Source organism: Oreochromis aureus, linkage group 11 (genome assembly GCF_013358895.1).
Source record: "Oreochromis aureus strain Israel breed Guangdong linkage group 11, ZZ_aureus, whole genome shotgun sequence".
Taxonomy (NCBI): Eukaryota; Metazoa; Chordata; class Actinopteri; order Cichliformes; family Cichlidae; genus Oreochromis; species Oreochromis aureus.
Window position 1 is genome coordinate 6,625,604 of NC_052952.1, and position 18,187 is coordinate 6,643,790.

General features: G+C 42.0%; 1 protein-coding gene across 2 annotated transcripts in view; it reads left to right on the forward strand.

Annotated features, from left to right (window-relative positions):
* The window catches only part of ptprub (protein tyrosine phosphatase receptor type Ub), a 185,221-nt gene that overhangs the window by 120,922 nt on the left and 46,112 nt on the right, over positions 1–18,187 (forward strand). For both annotated transcript variants that reach the window (XM_039619552.1, XM_031752528.2), the window contains exons 8-13: positions 876–1,193; positions 5,556–5,665; positions 8,937–9,138; positions 11,346–11,448; positions 11,533–11,806; positions 17,350–17,386. In XM_039619552.1, the coding sequence (XP_039475486.1) occupies positions 876–1,193; positions 5,556–5,665; positions 8,937–9,138; positions 11,346–11,448; positions 11,533–11,806; positions 17,350–17,386 (1,044 nt within the window). The remainder of the gene's footprint in view (positions 1–875; positions 1,194–5,555; positions 5,666–8,936; positions 9,139–11,345; positions 11,449–11,532; positions 11,807–17,349; positions 17,387–18,187) is intronic.

The following is an 18,187-nucleotide window of genomic DNA, read 5'->3' on the forward strand; positions in this document are numbered from 1 at the left end:
GCGAGGGAATGAAGACCTTGGCCAGTAACCTCAAACTCCACTGATCTCTTGCTGTACCCGATATCTTTGCTGTCATTCCCTGCCTCCCTGGCCCATTACTCATCATGCCCTATTAAAAGAATAAAGCCATACAATGCATTATGTAGCATATTGCTTGACAAAAAAGGCATTGATTGTGTTAATAATTGCCACTGATAAATACCTCCATTGATACGGAGGATGTCCTTGGCTTAACTTGGCCTCGCTTCAGTTTCGGACGTCCTCCCGAACACTGGCCGGTCTGTGCCTCTGTGCATAGAGGCTCTCTGTATCTTTCAGTGAGCAAATAAATTCAAGGGGAATATCACAGACGGAGCTGTTGTTCTTTTAGTACGAGTTAGAGAAAGTCGGGGTTAACCCGCCAGTGACCAGAATTAACTCGGTGCCTTCTAAAAATATGGACCGGGCCACTGCGATGACCCGTCAGTAACACTGACCAGTGGAAGTGAATGCTCTTGTGTTTTTGTATGTGGATTAAACCTCAGGGCGAAGGAGTGAAACTACTGCATGGCCACTTTGCTCTGCGGTACGGGAAAGGGAGTAGACTGGTGGGAGTGCAACAGCAACCCGGGCCTGTCCGATTAATTAGCGCAATTTGTGTGAGTTCCTGTTCTGCCATCGGGGATGTGGGTGTGTTGTGCTGGCAGCAAAATGACCTCTACATTGTGGCAGGGCAGTATGGCGGCACGTAGAAGAGGAACAGCTTGAAAACTGCCCGGGTGGTCCTGTTATATTAGTAATGCAGGTTATTTGGTGGATGTTCTGTCAAAAATCCAATATTTCACAATAAAAGCTTACCTGTGTCTTCTCATATCCTTTCCCTCAATCTCTCACAGAGCCCATGCGTGCATTACGGGGACTCGCCGCCACAGATATCCAGCCCAGGCAGTTGTCCCTGCAGTGGGAGAATTTGGCGTTCAACCTGACACGCTGCCACACCTACTCAGTGTCCCTGTGCTACCGCTACACCATGGCGGGAGGAGGCGGCGGCCACAACACCACCGTACGCGAGTGCCTTGCAGTGGAACACAATGCCTCACGCTTCACGCTGCGTGATCTGCCACCCTACCATGCCATCCATGTCCGTCTGTCACTGGCAAATCCAGAGGGGAAGAAAGAGGGCAGAGAGGTCACCTTTCAGACGGAGGAGGACAGTAAGTCCCAGAAGGAGATTACAGAAAAGACAGTAGATAGATGGTAAAAGACGGAGCGCAGAGAAACTAAAACTGAATAGAGCCACTGGATGAATGCTACACATTCAAGGTTCACTACCAGTTTATTAGATCTGATAATGATAAAGCAGCCAAGTGCAACATTAATATCTGGTCCCATGTTGATTAAAGTTATAATGATTTCAGTGAAACCGTTTTATAGTGGCGGATGTAGTTTGTGTTGCTGTTGAACTGCGTTGCTTCCTACTAACAGGTGTTTCTGTTTATTATCTTTTCCACCTCATTTATATCAGTGAAAGGAGGCTAAATAACAGAATCACCTTGCTTTATATTGCAGTACAACTGAGGGAAACAAAAAGCTGAGAGCTTCCGAGATTAAAATAAAAATCCAATCAACACCTTTCTGAAACACTTTTCTTCAAAAGCATTGTAACCTTGATGAAGGTGAGAATATTGTAGGACTGTTGCTTTAAAACGCTGTAACATTAGCAAGGTGCACTAATATTAGAGCAGCTGGGAAAAGTCTTAAAGCTGCTCTCGCTCCTTAACAGCCAGAAACACCCGTCATTCATCAGGCCTTCATATTATAAATGTTATTTTCTTAAAAAAAAAAAAAAACAAACAAACAAAAATCCTCTGCTCTCCCATTATCACAAAGTACAAGTTCCAGTAATATGTGGTTCCCACTAAATGTTGGCAGTCCAATGTTTTATTGCCTTAAAGCATTTGCTGAGTTTGTCACATGTTCTCATACTAAGTGCAGGTTACCATATTGAAACATACACCGATTTTGATCACCTCCCCAGGATTGTGTCATCCCACTTTTGCTTGCAAAAAAGCCCTGAGCTATCGAGGCATGGACTTCACCAGACCCCTGAAGATGTGCTGTTGTACCTGGCACCAAGATGTTAGCAACAGAACCTTTCAGTCCTGTAAATTGTAAGATGAAGCCTCCATCGACTATGCTTGTTTGTTGAGCATATCCCACAGATGCTTGATTGGATTGAGATTTTGAGGGGAATTTAGAGGCTAAATCTACACCTCAAACTTGTTGTTGTGCTCCTGAACCATTTTAAGCTTTGTGGCAGGGTGCATTACCCTGCTGAAAGAGGCCACAGCCATCAGGGAATACCGTTTCGATGCTTAGGTAGTGATATGTCAACGTACCATCCACATGGATGGCAGGAGCCAAGGTTCCCCAGTAGAAAGCGTCACACTGCCTCCGGTGGCTGGTCTTCTTCCTATAGTGCAGGGTGGCTGGTCTTCTTCCTATATGCGTTCTCGTGTACAGGATACGCTCAGTCGGAGACCAACTGTTCCAGGTCTCAAGCGAAAAAGTCCCGATGTGTCCTGCAGGTTAAATATCCCAGAATGCGTCCAAAACTCAACACGGACTGCAGGTCTTAATGTCTTCTCACTACTCAGGTTAAAGAAACCCCAGCATGTCTATAGTATTTTAAAATGATCAAATGTACACTATTTTTTTTGTTTCACTACTGAGGTTAAAAATGATATATAAGTCACTTAGATCACTACTAAATGTTAATGTTTGGATTATTTCAGTGTTTTATTTGTTCCTGAGTAAACCGGTTTGGCTGTGATTAAACAGCTTCATAACATGTTACTCTAGTTAAATTAAGTGGACGGCAGTACAAACTCCGTGCCTGTGACATCATCACAAAGCGAGTCCGTGCTCACGTTCTCGGCGGGTGCGTCACCGAGAACGCGAGCACGCTCGCGTGCATTTGAGAATTGAGAAACGCCCAGGTCTCAAGGGCCGCGGCCCAGGTTTTAAAGAAGACGCCCACACACGTTCACACTGCAGGTCTTAATGCTCAGTTCGATTTTTTGATCAAATCCGATTTTTTTGTCTGCTTGTTCACCCAAAGCAAACAGCAAATTGTTTGACTGATGGCCCTTAATATAAAGACACACACACAACGCGCTCTGTTTAAACCCAGAACAAACAATTGTTTTTCTTAATATATAAAGACTTCGGACTTTACGTTTCCAATTTTTCCTTTTGTTATTTTGTTATTTACATAATAATGTAAATAACCTAATAATTATCCTTATTGCTGTTTTAGAGAGGCGGTGCTTCAAAGGATAGTTGCAGATTTCTGTGAGAATCTGCAGATTATACAATACAAATAAAATGTTCACGTTGTCTTCCCAACAGTTTCACTAACATCTACACGAGATGGCCAGGAAGCCTTCACGATGTCTTCTCGGCGCTTCTCTGGCGCTGATAATTGGAGTCTGTCTTGTGTCAGTGACGTAAAAGACGGATTTAATGCGACATGACCATTCAAACAGCAGTCGCTTTCTAAAACATCGGATTGTAGATTCAGCACCACATACGAAAGTGACCCAGATCGGATTTGAAAATATCGGATTTGTGCCGTTCACACTGTCATACCATGATCGGATATGGGCCGCATAAGGTCAAAAAAATCGGATTGATGCGCTTTTGCCTGCAGTGTGAACGTAGCCTTAGATGTATCCTTGATCCAACACAGCTGATTTAAGTGGCTAAATTACCTCCTCAACATGTCTTGAAGTTCTCCAGAGGCCTGGTGATGAACTAATCATTTGATTCAGGTGTGTTGGCCCAGGGTGAGATCTAAAACCTGCAGGACACCGGCCCTCGAGGCCTGGAGTTGGACACCCCTGCCATAGTGCATCCTAATACCAGGTGTTCCCCATGGTAAGCAACTCACACACATTGGGCCATCCATGTGATGTCAAAGAAAACGTGGACCCTTCTTCCATGGCTCTGTGGTCCACTTCTGATGCTTTGTGCCCATTGTTGGTGCTTTCATTTGTGAACAGGGGTCAGCATGGGTGTCTTGACCTGTCTGTGTCTATGCAGCCCCATACACAACAAACTGCAGTGCGGATGTAGATTCTGACACTTTTCTACCAGAACAAGCATTACCTTTATCTGCAATTTGACCTACAGTAGCTCGTCAGTAGGACCGTGCAGAGCACACAGACCTGCCTTCACTCCCCATCTGCATGAGTGATCCTTGGTCACTGGTAACTTTGCTTCTGGTTCACCGCTGTTCCTTCTTTGTGTTTGATAGATATTAACCACTGCAGATTGGGAACACCTCACAAGAGTTACAGTTCTGGAGATGATCTGACCCAGTTATCCAGCCATCACAATTTAGCACATCTCAGACTTGCTCAGATCCTTAGCTTTGCCAGATTTCTGCTTCTAACAAATCAGCTTTGAGGACAAAATGTTCACTTGCTCATTAATATCACCCACCCACTAACAGGTGCCATGATGAAGAGATAATCAGTGTTATTTGCTTCACCTGGCAGTGGTCATAATGTTATGCCAGATCGGTGTAATTCTACTTTTCCATCAGTGTTCAAAATACACAAATCCATTATCAGTCCAGTTTTGTGTAATTAAAACTTCTCCTCCCATCTCCCTTACGCATTAATACAGAAAGTGTGACCGTCTGACTGAGCCCAAATCAGCATCACAAAAGATCCATTTCATTTTCAGATGGAAATAACATAAAAGAGAAAACATATCTGAGACTCGGGCAATCCTGAGATAGGATTTTGTTCTTATGTCTTATCTCCTATTATTCCTGTGTGCCTTCACAGATTTTCTGCGTGGTGGCTAAAGGAGAAATCAATTCTGCCATGGACAAAAAAAGGAAAAAAATCTAACCAAACAAGATTTTTCAGAAAGCTGTATGCACACATATGTACAGAGAAAGATAGAAAAAGAGCAGCCAAATGACAGAGTGAATGTTTTTCTTCTACTTAGATAAAGATGAATATATGTATAAATACAAACAGTGCGTGCCAATTAGAACCACCTTTTCCAAAAGTCCCGATAAGCAAATTTGTCGTCCTGACTAACCTAATTCAAAAAACAGTCAACTCAGCTGTTTGGCTCTCGCTTTAGCCTCAGGCCTGAGTCTCACATGACAGTCTTCCTCTGCGCAGTGCTCGCACAGACCGCTGGGACCCGGACTTCAACTGAATGGCCCAAAAACTGTGTATAGTTGAGAGCTTAGGCGTTCACATATTCATCAGTATATTTAAGCTTTGACTGAAGCAGAATAAAAAATATAATTCTTTTATAATATTTTCTTTTTTCTCGTCTTTGTTATGGGTGCATAATTTACGCAGTTCATGAATAAACTGTATCCTTTTTGTGAGATTAGCCTGCCTACTGCTCTGTGTGTCAGAGTGCTTTGTGTGATGCGTTGCTCTGGGCCACAGTGACATTCACTCTGTGATATTGACAGGAGAGGATCAGTGTGTGATTAACCCTTCAGTTTCCCTGACAAATGTTTATTCTGTAATTTCTCATAGTTCCCGGAGGCATCGCACCGGAGTCACTCACCTTCACCCCATTGGATGACATGATCTTCCTGAAGTGGGAGGAGCCTGTTGAGCCCAATGGACTTATTACCCAGTATGAGGTGAGCCGATGGAGACGTGAGGGTGAATTTCTTCGATGTGTAAATTTAATTGGTTGTAGAGTTTGGTGGATTGGGGCAGGTGCAAGCGTTTAGTAGTCTCTCTGTTATCATCGTTGGCTCCGCTGGACTTAAAAGTTGACTTAATCAACTAACATGGTTGCTGTGCTGTTGCTTGCTCATTCTTTTAATGATTCTGGAGTTAAACCTTCTTCAAATCTAATAACAAGCAAGGCCGTACCTGTGCATATCAGTGGCTGGATATTTGATTAATACTTCTCTGTGGATGCTTTATCTTGAACTTTATTCAGGGTTGCCATGGTTTGCGTACCAGAAACTAACTGGGAAAATATTTCTGTGTACAAAGTCTGCAAACGTATAGATGTCAAAATCCTGTACTGTCTGATGATGATGGATCAGTTCTTTAAGTGCAGTCTATGACAGTGATTTTAGACTACAACTAAAAGAAAAGATTATTTCATATGCTCAGATGAATCTTTAAAAAAAATGAAATTACATTGATCTACAGTAAAATAAACACAGATATTAAACGTGTTATTGCTAGGAAACCATCAAACTAGCTTGTATTCTCCAGCCAATAGTAACTCTGATATTCCTCTCCTGCCCTGACAGACAGCTGGAAAATTTAATTTGAACCTGACTTTGGTTGTTTAAATAGTATTATGTTTAATCATATTTCAACGTCCTGTTAAACACTGTCGGCATTTTAGTAGAAAGACGCAGAGTGAGGTCTCTGTCAGTTTCTCTCCCTCACCTGCCATCCAAGCTCTCCTTTCCTCCTGCACCATGGTGCCTTATTTGTAAAGTGGCTTTGACAATACAAAGAAAAACCCAGTAATATTCTAAATAAAGTTGTTAAATATTATATACTACAGATGGAAAGCCTAGTGGTATTAACCCTATTGGTATTGTATAGAAAAGTGAGCATAGGGATTGTATGAATGCATACACTATAGCTGAAAAGAAAAGCGATGCAGGGATGAGTTTTAAGACTTCAAATGTAAAGAATAACAAAAATCAGTTTTAATAAATTTAAACATCCTTAATTTTGTAAATCAGGCAAATTAATGAAAGACCATTGAGCCACTGAGTAAAACGTGTGCCACCAACAGTGTGTCGTGAGAGACGTAGGTCATACAAGCTGCCTGAAAAAAGGAGACTGACGCTCTGAACTCAACTATGATAGAATCTTCTTCTGAGATTTTGAGTGACAATCACTCCTGGGTGTCATCCGAGGCAAGACCTCCCAAGAATATATAATGCCTGCACAGTACAGATGCCTTACTCACAGTTAGGGTAAAAGTCCCAGTGCAGGCATCTGCTGTGTGACCTCTGGAGGATGAAACGTACCTCCAACACATAAAGGGCTGCTGGGATAGTTGGTAAGGTCTTAAAGATAAGCAATACTAACAAAATGCACAATCAGGCGCTTAGCTGCAGGCTGAGCTCCTTTATTGGGTTGCTTGCATCATACATGCGACTAAACTCATAAATTAAACTGATGTGGATGTAGTTTGTTCTACTGCTTCCATACCATTTTTTTGTGGTCAAGAATAAAATATAATTTTCCCATTTGGTTTGATAAATTTAGAGGTTCTTTTCAAGGGGTTGTTAACTTTATATTCAATATTTTTACCAGCACAAGAAAATCTCCAGTAATACAAAAAAAAAAAAAAAAAACCCAAACAGCATTTCCCTGGAACTGAAACGTGCCTGTTCTTTTTTCCTTGTTTCCTGCCTAGTGCAAAAAATATTTCCCTCTCTAGTTGCTGAACCATTTTCAGCATTACTGCAACTGGCACAGCGCAGATAAAGTATGTGCTTAATCACACAACCACTCTGCTGCAGTTGATGCTTTTTTCTTTTTCCACCCAACGGACAATGCATGTGTCTTTATAAACAAAAATAGCAGCGATGGCTGGATAAGCTTTTGCTGACCTTGAGCACATGGCTTGGACTCTAAAACCGGTCTTCTTGTCCTGTAGAAACACAGAGTGGCACTTTAATCGATACACACATTTTTGCTGTAGGGCTTCTGCTTAGCTGGATAATCATTTTGCATTTACTTTACACACTCTGTCTGCAGTAAGCATTCAGTAGGCCTGCCTACCCATGCTCAACTCTTCCTTCCGTGGCTTCTCTTACAATGTCACCTCAAGGATATATTAAATAGGATTTCTAGTTTGACATATAAAGTGGAGGCTGCACAAGATTTTTTACACTGTAGTGTACACTGATCTTCCTCAACTGACAAAGAAAGCTTTATACAAAGCTGTAGAAATCCTCTTCATTTCTCTCAGATTAAACTATTGACCAGTCTGCCTGAGCCTATCGACCGCAAGGCTGTCCTGCAAGCCCTCCTCGTTCTTCTGTGTTGGGTCTGGCATCTTTTATGAATGCCTTTGTAGCAGAAACACAGTGGTCTGTCTGTTCTCAGTCACTGGACGGCTCATAGTTCCATCTTCTCACTACGAGCATGAGCAGACATTAAGCTCTTCTCATGGTAATCAGCAGAAGCTTGTGCAACGTGCACGTGCACGAGCACATACGGTACGCATCGAAACGTGTGAGTGTTCGTTTCTTCAATGAAGTGGATCTCCTCCAGCTCCACGTTTCCCTAATACGCTCACCCTTGTCTGATTGCGGTAAGGTCATCTCATTTAGCTCTCCACTATTTCAAAGAGCGTAAGTGGAAATTCTCGTGAGGTAGAGGCACAGCTAATCACCTCTCGAGGAAAAACTTTTGAAAAGATTACACTTTTTTAAGGACACTCTTGCGCACCGATTTCGTAGTGTTAACAAGTGTTAATTGAACTCACAAACACTTCACAGTATTGATTTACATGCTTGGAAATACTTTTTAGTGGGTGGCGCTCAGTCTCTGGCCTTCATAATGAGTTATTTAGTCAGAAAATCACTTACGGCTCACAATGCTTCTCACCAGAGCTCCAAGTTGCTCATATGCCTTGGAGCTAACGGCGCCAATGCCAATCAAGACGTATTCACCTGAAACTGGAAACCCACATGAGCAATTAGCACGTTTATTTGGTGAAGCAGTTTTTGTTCCGTGTCAAGTGAATCATATCAATGAAATATTTAATTTACTACTTATGACCGAGCTATTTGTGCACCTATTTGATGAACTCAACTGGGGGAAAAAAAATGACACTTGAAATTTATTAGCAGGTATAACAATAAAGCAGAAACATTTTAACTGTTTTTTATGCTGTTTTTATTCCCTATCTGACAACAGATCAGCTACCAGAGTATCGAGTCATCTGATCCGAGCATCAACGTCCCAGGACCCAGGAGAACCGTGTCAAAGCTCAAGAACGAAACCTACCACATGTTCTCCAACCTCCACCCTGGAACAACTTACCTAATCTCCGTCCGAGCACGTACGGCCAAGGGCTTTGGCCAGACGGCCCTCACTGAGATCACCACTAACATCTCTGGTATGAGCGCCGCTGTCGGAGCACCCGTGCTATCGTGGGGGCAGTGCGAAATCTGCCGTAAAATCATAAAATAGAAACGAAGGAGGCCGTGTAGAGGCTGTTCTCTGTGCCATCGCTGCCTGTCGCTAATGCAGCATGGAGGTACAACAGTGAGACTTCACCCACTGTGTGCTATAATTAGAAATCAGGTTTTCTCTCTTTTAACCTCTGTATCTTCTTCCCTCGCTGAGGCAAAACTGCTGCTCCCAGAGTGCAAGAGCTATTTTCCAATTGCCTTTCCAATCTAGTGGCACGCTGTCATCTCACAGTCCTCAAGACATAAATTAACTTGCAGGTAGCAGGAAAGCACAACAGAGGGGACACTGCTGTGCGTTATGTATGAAGAAAGATTTAGAACATTCTCGGGACCAGAACACCCCTTCTGAGAGTCTCAGAGCTTATTACTGGTGATAGAAATCCAACCTTTGTGTTTCTGTTTCCTTTTAATGATGCATTTGCGCTTGTTAAGGGATGAGATTACACCTCTGAGGAGCACACAGCACGACCACTCCCACTGTGTCTCGCTCGCACATTTACTCTCTCTGCCCCCATCTCTTTGCAGACAGGTCCGGTTTGTTTAATTATAGATTTAGTGCACAGGCTCACTCGCTGTATGGCAGACAGCAATCTGGCGTGGAGCCAGACCACAGATAGAGTCCAAAAGTCTTTGCAGATCATCCTCAGCCTCCTCCTCTGGCCCACGGTGCAGGACATTCACTTACACTGAGCGTCTCTCAAATCTGCACTGACAGCTAGCAAACACTGAACACCTTCAACAGCCACTACTGTCAGCATCTTCAAGCAGCACCCACCGCGGAGTATTCTTCCACGCACGTTTCCTCGTTTGCGTGCACGCGGAGTCGTGGCTGACGCGCACTAATCTCTCAGACAGGCTCAGTGTGACAACAGGCATCGAACCCTCTTTTTTTCTTTTTTGGCAGCACGTAATGTCGACAAATGTGCATCTGGTTTTCCTCAATAACTCACCTTAATTGATGCGTGCTCTTTTCTTCTGCGCTATTAGTGAACTGCTTTTTAATATGATAATTATCGATTCCTCATGAATAGTTTGCTCTCTTCCCCCTCGCTAATTGACTGCTGATATTAAAGAGAAATGTGCCGCCACATCTCCAGGGAGGAGCATGACTTTAGCCAAATCCTTTTAAATGAAAAACCCATTCAATTTAGCCTCACTCCCTGTACTTTTAATTAGACTTGTTTCTAAGACAACTAGAAGGGAAATTCAAACATTGTACTTAAAATGACAATATGGGGTTTGGGTATATTAGCCCGTTTATCCCTGTCTGCTGACAAAGGAACGAGTCTTTGCTCAAAAAGACAGTTTGTGCAGCTTAGACCAGGGGTGTCAAACATTAGGCTCGGGGGGTCAGACTCTGCTCGGCAAAGACTCCAATCTGGCCCACAGGGAAGCTTTGGAAAATTTCTGACTTTCACCTGTATTTTCATACTTTTTACAGCTTTTCCCACTGATAAAGACCTCTCCCCCAGTCATTCATGTTAAAATTACAGGGCCATCTGGGCAATGAGCAAACAGATTTATTTTGTAATTTGACACAGTTCTTATAATTTAAGCCCAAAGAGTCGTGCTGGTAGATTTCTTTTCACTTGCTACAGTAGAAAAACTTTATCATGTGGAAAAATTGATCTGCACTGTAAATGTGGAGTTAAACTTCTTGACTGTACATTGACAAAATCAAGTTTTGCTGATCCGACCCACTTAAGGTCAAAGTGAGCTGCATGTGGCCCACAATTCAAAATGAGGTCGACTCCCTTGACCTTAAAAATTCATCTCTGAATTTCTAGTTCCATAGTCTAAACTCTAAATATGAAGATGAATAGTGATGTAGCTGTGTGCGCACATTTTTTATTTTAATGACATGGCGAGATATGCCAATGTATCAACAACTGTCTGCATTGCTACTAGTTAGTGTACTATGAGGAAAACGTTATATAGTGAGAGAGTGAGGCTCAGTGTTACGTGACATTTCAAGGATGAACATGTTTATGTGAAAGGACAAAGAGGCAGAAAGAGTGTATGAACTCAATTATTGTTGCTTAAATGAGCACTGGCTAAGGCTAGACGTGTGCTTATTTGCGTGTGCTTTTATTGTTTTTGACATGTAAGCTTTTGTGTCTGGTGTCTACAGCTCCCACCTTTGATTACGGAGACATGCCGTCTCCGCTGAGTGAGACAGAGAGCACAATTACTGTCCTGCTGCGCCCCGCCCAAGGCAGAGGAGCACCTGTTAGGTGAGGAGATCATTTCAGGTACAGATAAATGATTTTCATCAATGCTCCAGGATTATTAAAACTGCACATCCGCTCTCCGTACAGCACATACCAGGTAGTGGTCGAGGAAGAAACTGGGAAGAAAGTGAAACGGGAACTGGGGGTGCAGGAATGCTTTCCGTTGCCCATGTCACACGGGGAGGCCCAGGCCCGAGGGACGCCTCACTACTACACAGCCGAGCTGCCGCCCAGCAGTCTGCCAGAGGCCAGTCCCTTTACTGTGGGTGACAATCACACGTATAATGGCTACTGGAATAGCCCTTTGGACCCCCGCAAAAGCTACCTTGTCTACTTCCAGGCTATGAGCAACTTCAGAGGGGTGAGTCACTATAAACTTGCACTGGTGTTGCAGCAAAGCTGGATACTTTGTTTTTGCAGACCTTGTTATAGTCTGTGTCAAATTGTACCAACGACACTCCTGTTCTTTAATGTCTTAAATTTTCTCAAATCAGTTGCAGGCCTTTGTATGGAAAACTGTTCTGTTCACCACTGATGCTGACACACAAACACACCCATCTCCATATTATCCCAGTTTAATCCCTGGCCAGTGGTACTCAAATGAAGTCTGAGCCAGTGGTGTTTGGTGTTAATGAGTATCTGTATTTAAAGTACTAATGCTGTGACTGATGTATTGTCTGGACCTCTGAACAAGCACTTATGCAGTGAAAGAGGTTGTTGGATGAAAACAAACTGCGCAGGCAAATGTAACTACTTGAAAACTACAAACGCTTACATCCTACACTTTGATTCTCTGCAAACAAAGCATTTCTGAGACAGGAATTACTTGCATGTATTACTTACAGCAAACAAAGCTCTGATTAAGTGGAATTACTCAGAGTAAACAATCCACTTCATTCGCCTCCTCTGTCCTGTTACCTCCATGTCCTTGTCTGCTCGCCTCTTTCTTCATGCAAATAATTAGTTAATTATCTTTGAGAAATATCCAGAGGTAGCTGACCAAGGTAACGCAGAACTAAACCTGAGGCTTTTACGCGACTGCTTTCCTATCCGCTCGCTAAAAACTTGCAGACCTTGTTTCCACACGGCTGTGCTTCCTTCCATTTCATTGTTCTTGAACAGACAAAGACCTTCAGTTGTACCCAGAGGATGCCACATTACCTTTCCAAATTCCATTACAGGAAGAGCTGCTACCTGGGTGAGGCAATTACTTAAGGATAATTGGGCACAGGTGCAGCTGATCAGTGGTAGAAAGCTGCTGCTTTAATATTCACAGACTGTGGCAATGTAGCTGAGAGTTATTGCCGTAGGTAAAAACACAGTCTTCTGTGATCATCAGCTGGTGATAAATACGTGCAAGCTGGGTCACTCGTGTCTGCTTATTTTTTCCGATTTCTGTCGGCTGCTTTTTCATTAGGAGTGTGTGTGAGTGTTTTTAAAAATCCTGCAAACAGGAGCTGGGTGGCTCGTCCCCACCGGTAAGATCTTTTTCCAACCCAGTGAAAAAACACACGGATGGAGTGCTGTGTGAGCACTTCACACAGCTAGGCTACCAAGAATGGGATTAGATAGGGGCGGCCTGGCTTTACCGGCGGATGGGATTAGGCTTTGTTTTGCCTGGCAGGGGGCCAGCATCCATGACCCACAGTGAAGGGAGCACAGTGCCAAATCACACAGCCAACACTGTCCTCAGTCCTTTAAACATTGCTTTGCCTGGAAATACAGATGCAGTGAGTGTTTAAATCTGTATATCGGTGCTGCAGGAACGAACCGACTTCTCTTAAATCAGCTTTTAACACAAGGAGTTTTAGTCAGAACAAGTTTACCCTCACAAACACATTATTTCTGGTAGTGTGTCAGACCTTGCTCAGTGTTCATTGCTTAGCACAGGATCTTATTAATATAGCTTTTTCATTGATGTCAGTGTAATAGCTGATAACCTGTGTGACGTCAGTGAGTTCAATACAGTTAAATCCAACCTATGCTTTGTATATAACCCACACACATCACAACAGGATTATGAAAACCCAAGGATTGCAGGAGAAAAGGTGTCATATGCATAATGTAAGTATTAAAAAGTGTAAAATAGCAGTAATTAGACTGCTAACAGAGCACGCAGTTATATGGCATGGCACTTAGCTTGTTAATGATATTAACGTATCATTAGCAGGCGCAGTTTTTCACCTCCCAGAGTCATTTAAAAGTGGCCACATCCAAGTGCTAATGACAAAGTGTATTAAAACCACCAAGCAGATGTTCGTGTTTGGCTCCTGTAGCCTGCACGGACCAGAAACGGTTCAGCAATTGCTAAATGCTTTGTCCTGTTTTGTATCTTCCTGCTTGTGCTCCATGTGTATTTATGCATCACAGGCCTTTTCACATTTTCGCATTGTGCGCACACTGTCACAAAAATGTAGGCCAGAAAAGTGAACGTTGGCATTTTGAATTCGATTGCGTACAGAGGCACAAATGCATGTACTGGGGATATTTTTGTAGTGGTGTTTTGTAAAGAAGAGAGCGAAGCGTAATTACTTTATACCTGCTCGTTTTTAGTGGAAGAAAAAAATGTAAAGAGCACTCCAGAAGCTGGCAATGAAAGTAGTTTCTCTCCCAAGAGTGAAGCATCTGAAAGTCACATACACCTGGATTAAACACTTGTTGATGCTGTGCTGACGTAATTGTCGTCTTTAACAGTTATTTAAGCTGTTGCACCCTGGGGGGGCAAACAGAACTGTCATCACGTTTTATGACTTATTGGGATGCCTCATTATTTCAGAATCTCTGTGGTTTATTTAAGGTTTTGTCTTTGTGAAGGGGAAACATTGAACCTCTATAATGGTGGAACAGTTTGAACAGTATATGGGACCCATAATATTTGGCATTTACTCATGCTAATTATCTAGAGAGTGGCTGTCAAGCCTCTGTAATTGCTTTGATTGATCCATCTAAAGAGGTACTTGAAAAGCTGTGGATACAGGCTGTAGCTTTGAAGGATACAGCATACCCATTTATAACCACTACACTTAGATCTCCAAACTTTGCACACACATACACGCAAACACTGTAAAAACCTTGAGTGTGTGCCATAGAGCCCTGTGTTGCATGTTGGCATTTGCGTTTTGTATTTAGAGCTGCCAGGAGCCACCAGCCCCTCTGGCGTAACTGGCACAGCGTGGGGAGACATGTGATGTTTCTTCCACAATCTGGAGCTTGCCAATTAACACTTCTGCTGAGCTAGTGCACAATGATTTAGATATGCGAGTTGAAGAATTTACTTGTCCATCACGACGACCTATTTTTCATCATCTGCAGTAAGGAGATGTAAATGTATCTGTCTTAATTTGCCAATGCTTGTAATGATTGAATGTATGAATGATTTCAAATGCTTTCTCCATAAAGTAGACTGCTTCAGATGAATCAGCTTTTTTCCTTTCGTAAGGAAAGTGTTTAATGTAATTGAGTCAGTCCACAGAAGGCTCAAAGTCCCCAGTCAGCATTTCTCCTGATACATGCAGTGGAAATGAAGTGGGTTGCACTTTGATGAATAGTATTAATTAAAACAAATTGATAATCATTTGATAGCAGTTGATATAAATTATATTAGAAATGTGGCTTAAAGTAAGTTATATAAATCCACCTGTCAGCTTGGTTGTATTGTAGTACTGTGCAAAAGTGTTTCTTTATATTTTGGTAGGAAAATGAGAAATTGGTGCAGCGATTTATCGAACCATGCAGACATACGTGGAAATATAATATGTAGCATTAACTGGTATAATATTTGCTTATAACATTTTAGTTAATAATATAGTATGGAAGGCAAACACAGAGTTCATTCAATTCACTTTCAGGGTGCTAGAAAGTGAATATTTGGTTTGCGCATCTTTATTCTTCAACACAGCCTGAACTCTTTAGGCAAGTTTCTTGTAATTCCTTCAGGAAGTCTCCAGGAATAGTTCTCCAGGCTTCTTGAAGGACATTCAGGTCTTTTACTTTTCAGGTCTAGGGAGGCCAGTCCATGACTGATTCCACTGCACGTTTTTTCTAGTAAAGTGTGCTTTTACTGCACTGGCAGTGTTTTTGGGATCATTGTCATGCTGAAAAACAAAGCCAATCAGATGTTTTTCAGATGTTATTGTATGGATAATCAAAAATCTGCCATGTCTGTGTTAATAATTACAGCCCTAAACCATGACAAAGCTTCCACTGTGTTTTACACAGTTGTTTTAATTGAACAGTTGAACCAGACATTTCAAATCTATATCCATCTGACCTGTTGCCAATGGTTTTGGTCTCATTTTTCTATAAATTGGAATACCTCAGCCTTTTCTCCCTGTTTCTCTTCCTTACCAATGGCTTCTTGACAGCCATCTTTCTACTGAGACCATTTCTGATTAGGCTTTAGTGAAAAGTAGATGGATCAACTGAAGGGCCAGCTTAGAGTTTATTCACAAAGAGTCCAACAAAGCTAGATCCACTTGTCAAGAAAGCAAGCTAACTAGCAGCTAACTAGACTAACAACAGCCAAAATATCTTGATGCATGCTCAATCATCCGGGTAAGTAAATCCCAAAGGTTGATTGTGTTCATCTGGACACATTGTTTTCAATAGGAGAAACGTTTTGTCACTTATCCAAGTGACCCTAACTGCAGGTTTCCCCAACCTTAAAAAAAACCTTATAAACAGTAAATTGCACAATAACTGATGCAACTAATAATGATAATAATAATAATAATAATAATAAACAGCCAAAATAGCAGCAGTTACCAACAGAAAAGTATATCATCAACAGCACCTCAGTATCAGTCAGAAGTGAGTTTCACTGGCTCAGATCGGACTTCTTTCACAGTTTTTGCATTAGTAGGGGTAAGAAAACGGGATTCAGTTGACTCCAATCTGCAGTCCACTGATATCTAGTGGTGAGGTTTTACACACTGTTGGGCTGGAGGAATGGCACTCTGTGTGACGGACATGTTTGTTTACAGTTTGATTCTGTATTTTCAGATTAAACCACGGAGTTAAAGACTTGTTTAAGTGTCAGATTAAAAATGTATTTTCAATTTAAAAAAGCAATACAACTGGAGTTTGAGGAAAGCTCGTTTTGCCCATTTCTGAATAGAAGAATTTGCATAATTGTCCCATAATGCCCGAATTAGCATCTGTGAATCTTAATTTGATGATACATCTCCTCCATGAGGTGGCAGGATGGAATTGGATTACAGTCTTGGTTCCCATTAGTGCTGTTTGACAAAAGTTCTTTTCATAACAGAGAGATGCCATCAGCTGAAATTTGAATAAAATGAATGATTTTTTATAGCGATGGACTGGTCTGAAACCCCTCCTCTTAATTATGCTAAATTCCTTTCAACGTTCATCGTTTCTCCTTCAGATAGACTCCCTAATCTCCTTCTCATACACTTCACCGCAGCTCTCAGGTTTTAGATATTTTTTTGTTTTCTCATGTCGTTAGCAGGAATCTTAACTTGTGAGGTAATTTGTCCTTTTACACTCAGTCATTTTTTTCCCTGCTAGGGTCTTTTTTGTCTTTATCATGGAGTAAATTATGCTTTCTTTGGAGACGTGAGTGCCACCCACTCGTGTTGAGTAGTTTGTATTTCTAATCAGAGGGTATGAACAATTGAAATGAAAGGCGTCATCATGCTTCTAGATGCAGACTAGCATTACTTCTAACATTAAGTCCGTACTGCTTGTCTTGGGAATAAACATCGTATTTTTGAAAGCATTTGTGTGTTTTTATGTGTTGTAATCATAATTTTTTCACCACATGATAAATGTGTGCGCCACAGCTTTGTATTTCACATCCTCTCTTCTATTATCACATCTCTTTCATGCAAAATGCAAAGTGACACTTCCCCCCCTGACGTCTGTGTTGTCTTTCTCTTTCAGGAATCTAGAATAAACTGCATCCGCATTGCTCGCAAAGGTAATTCAACATAAATATCTCACCTCCCAAAAACACTGTGACCTGAATCCATTTCCCTGCATCATTTCTAAATAACTTGCAGTATTGTGCACTTTTGTAGAAAGACAGGACATTACGACTGTGACGGTGATGGTGTGTTTACTCTGTTGCAGGATGAAATATTCATGAGGTGATTCTTTGTGTAGCTTTCATTTTTAATATGCTGTCGATACATTGCCATCATTTATTTGTTAGTTAAAACGTGCAAATACTTCAGATCTGCCGGTTTGACTGCCCAGCGTCGCTACTTCGTGACACCTCGTGGTGGTGCTTTTCAAACGAATGAGGGTAGAGCGAACAATAGTTAACCTGCCATGAAGAGGAAACTAACAGGGGACGGATGGTTCAAACAAATTAGTGACCTAATCACTTTAAGGGCTATTTTTCCTCCCTTTGTTATCTAGTACTGCATTGAGCATCATACAGTCACTGTTGTTAGAGGCGAGGTTTCATCTTAGCACTCTGTAGTTCCCGCCTCTCTCTTTTTTTTGTTACTGTGTTGTTTCTCTTAAGTAAAAAGGTGAAGAACTGGACAAATTTTCTCTGGCGGCCCCGGTTGTTTAGCACTGGGCCTCAGAGAAAAGGGCAACAAGCAGGGAAGGATTAGAGGTCAGGCTTTCATCCTGTTTGTTTGGGGGCTGACACTGGGACACGTCGTATCAAAGGCAGTCTCTTTGTTCTCATCAGCAGCCCACCAGACAGCTACATCTGAGGGCTTTGACCTCTGCGCTGTCCAGAAGGGTTCTCCAGATCAAAACTTCC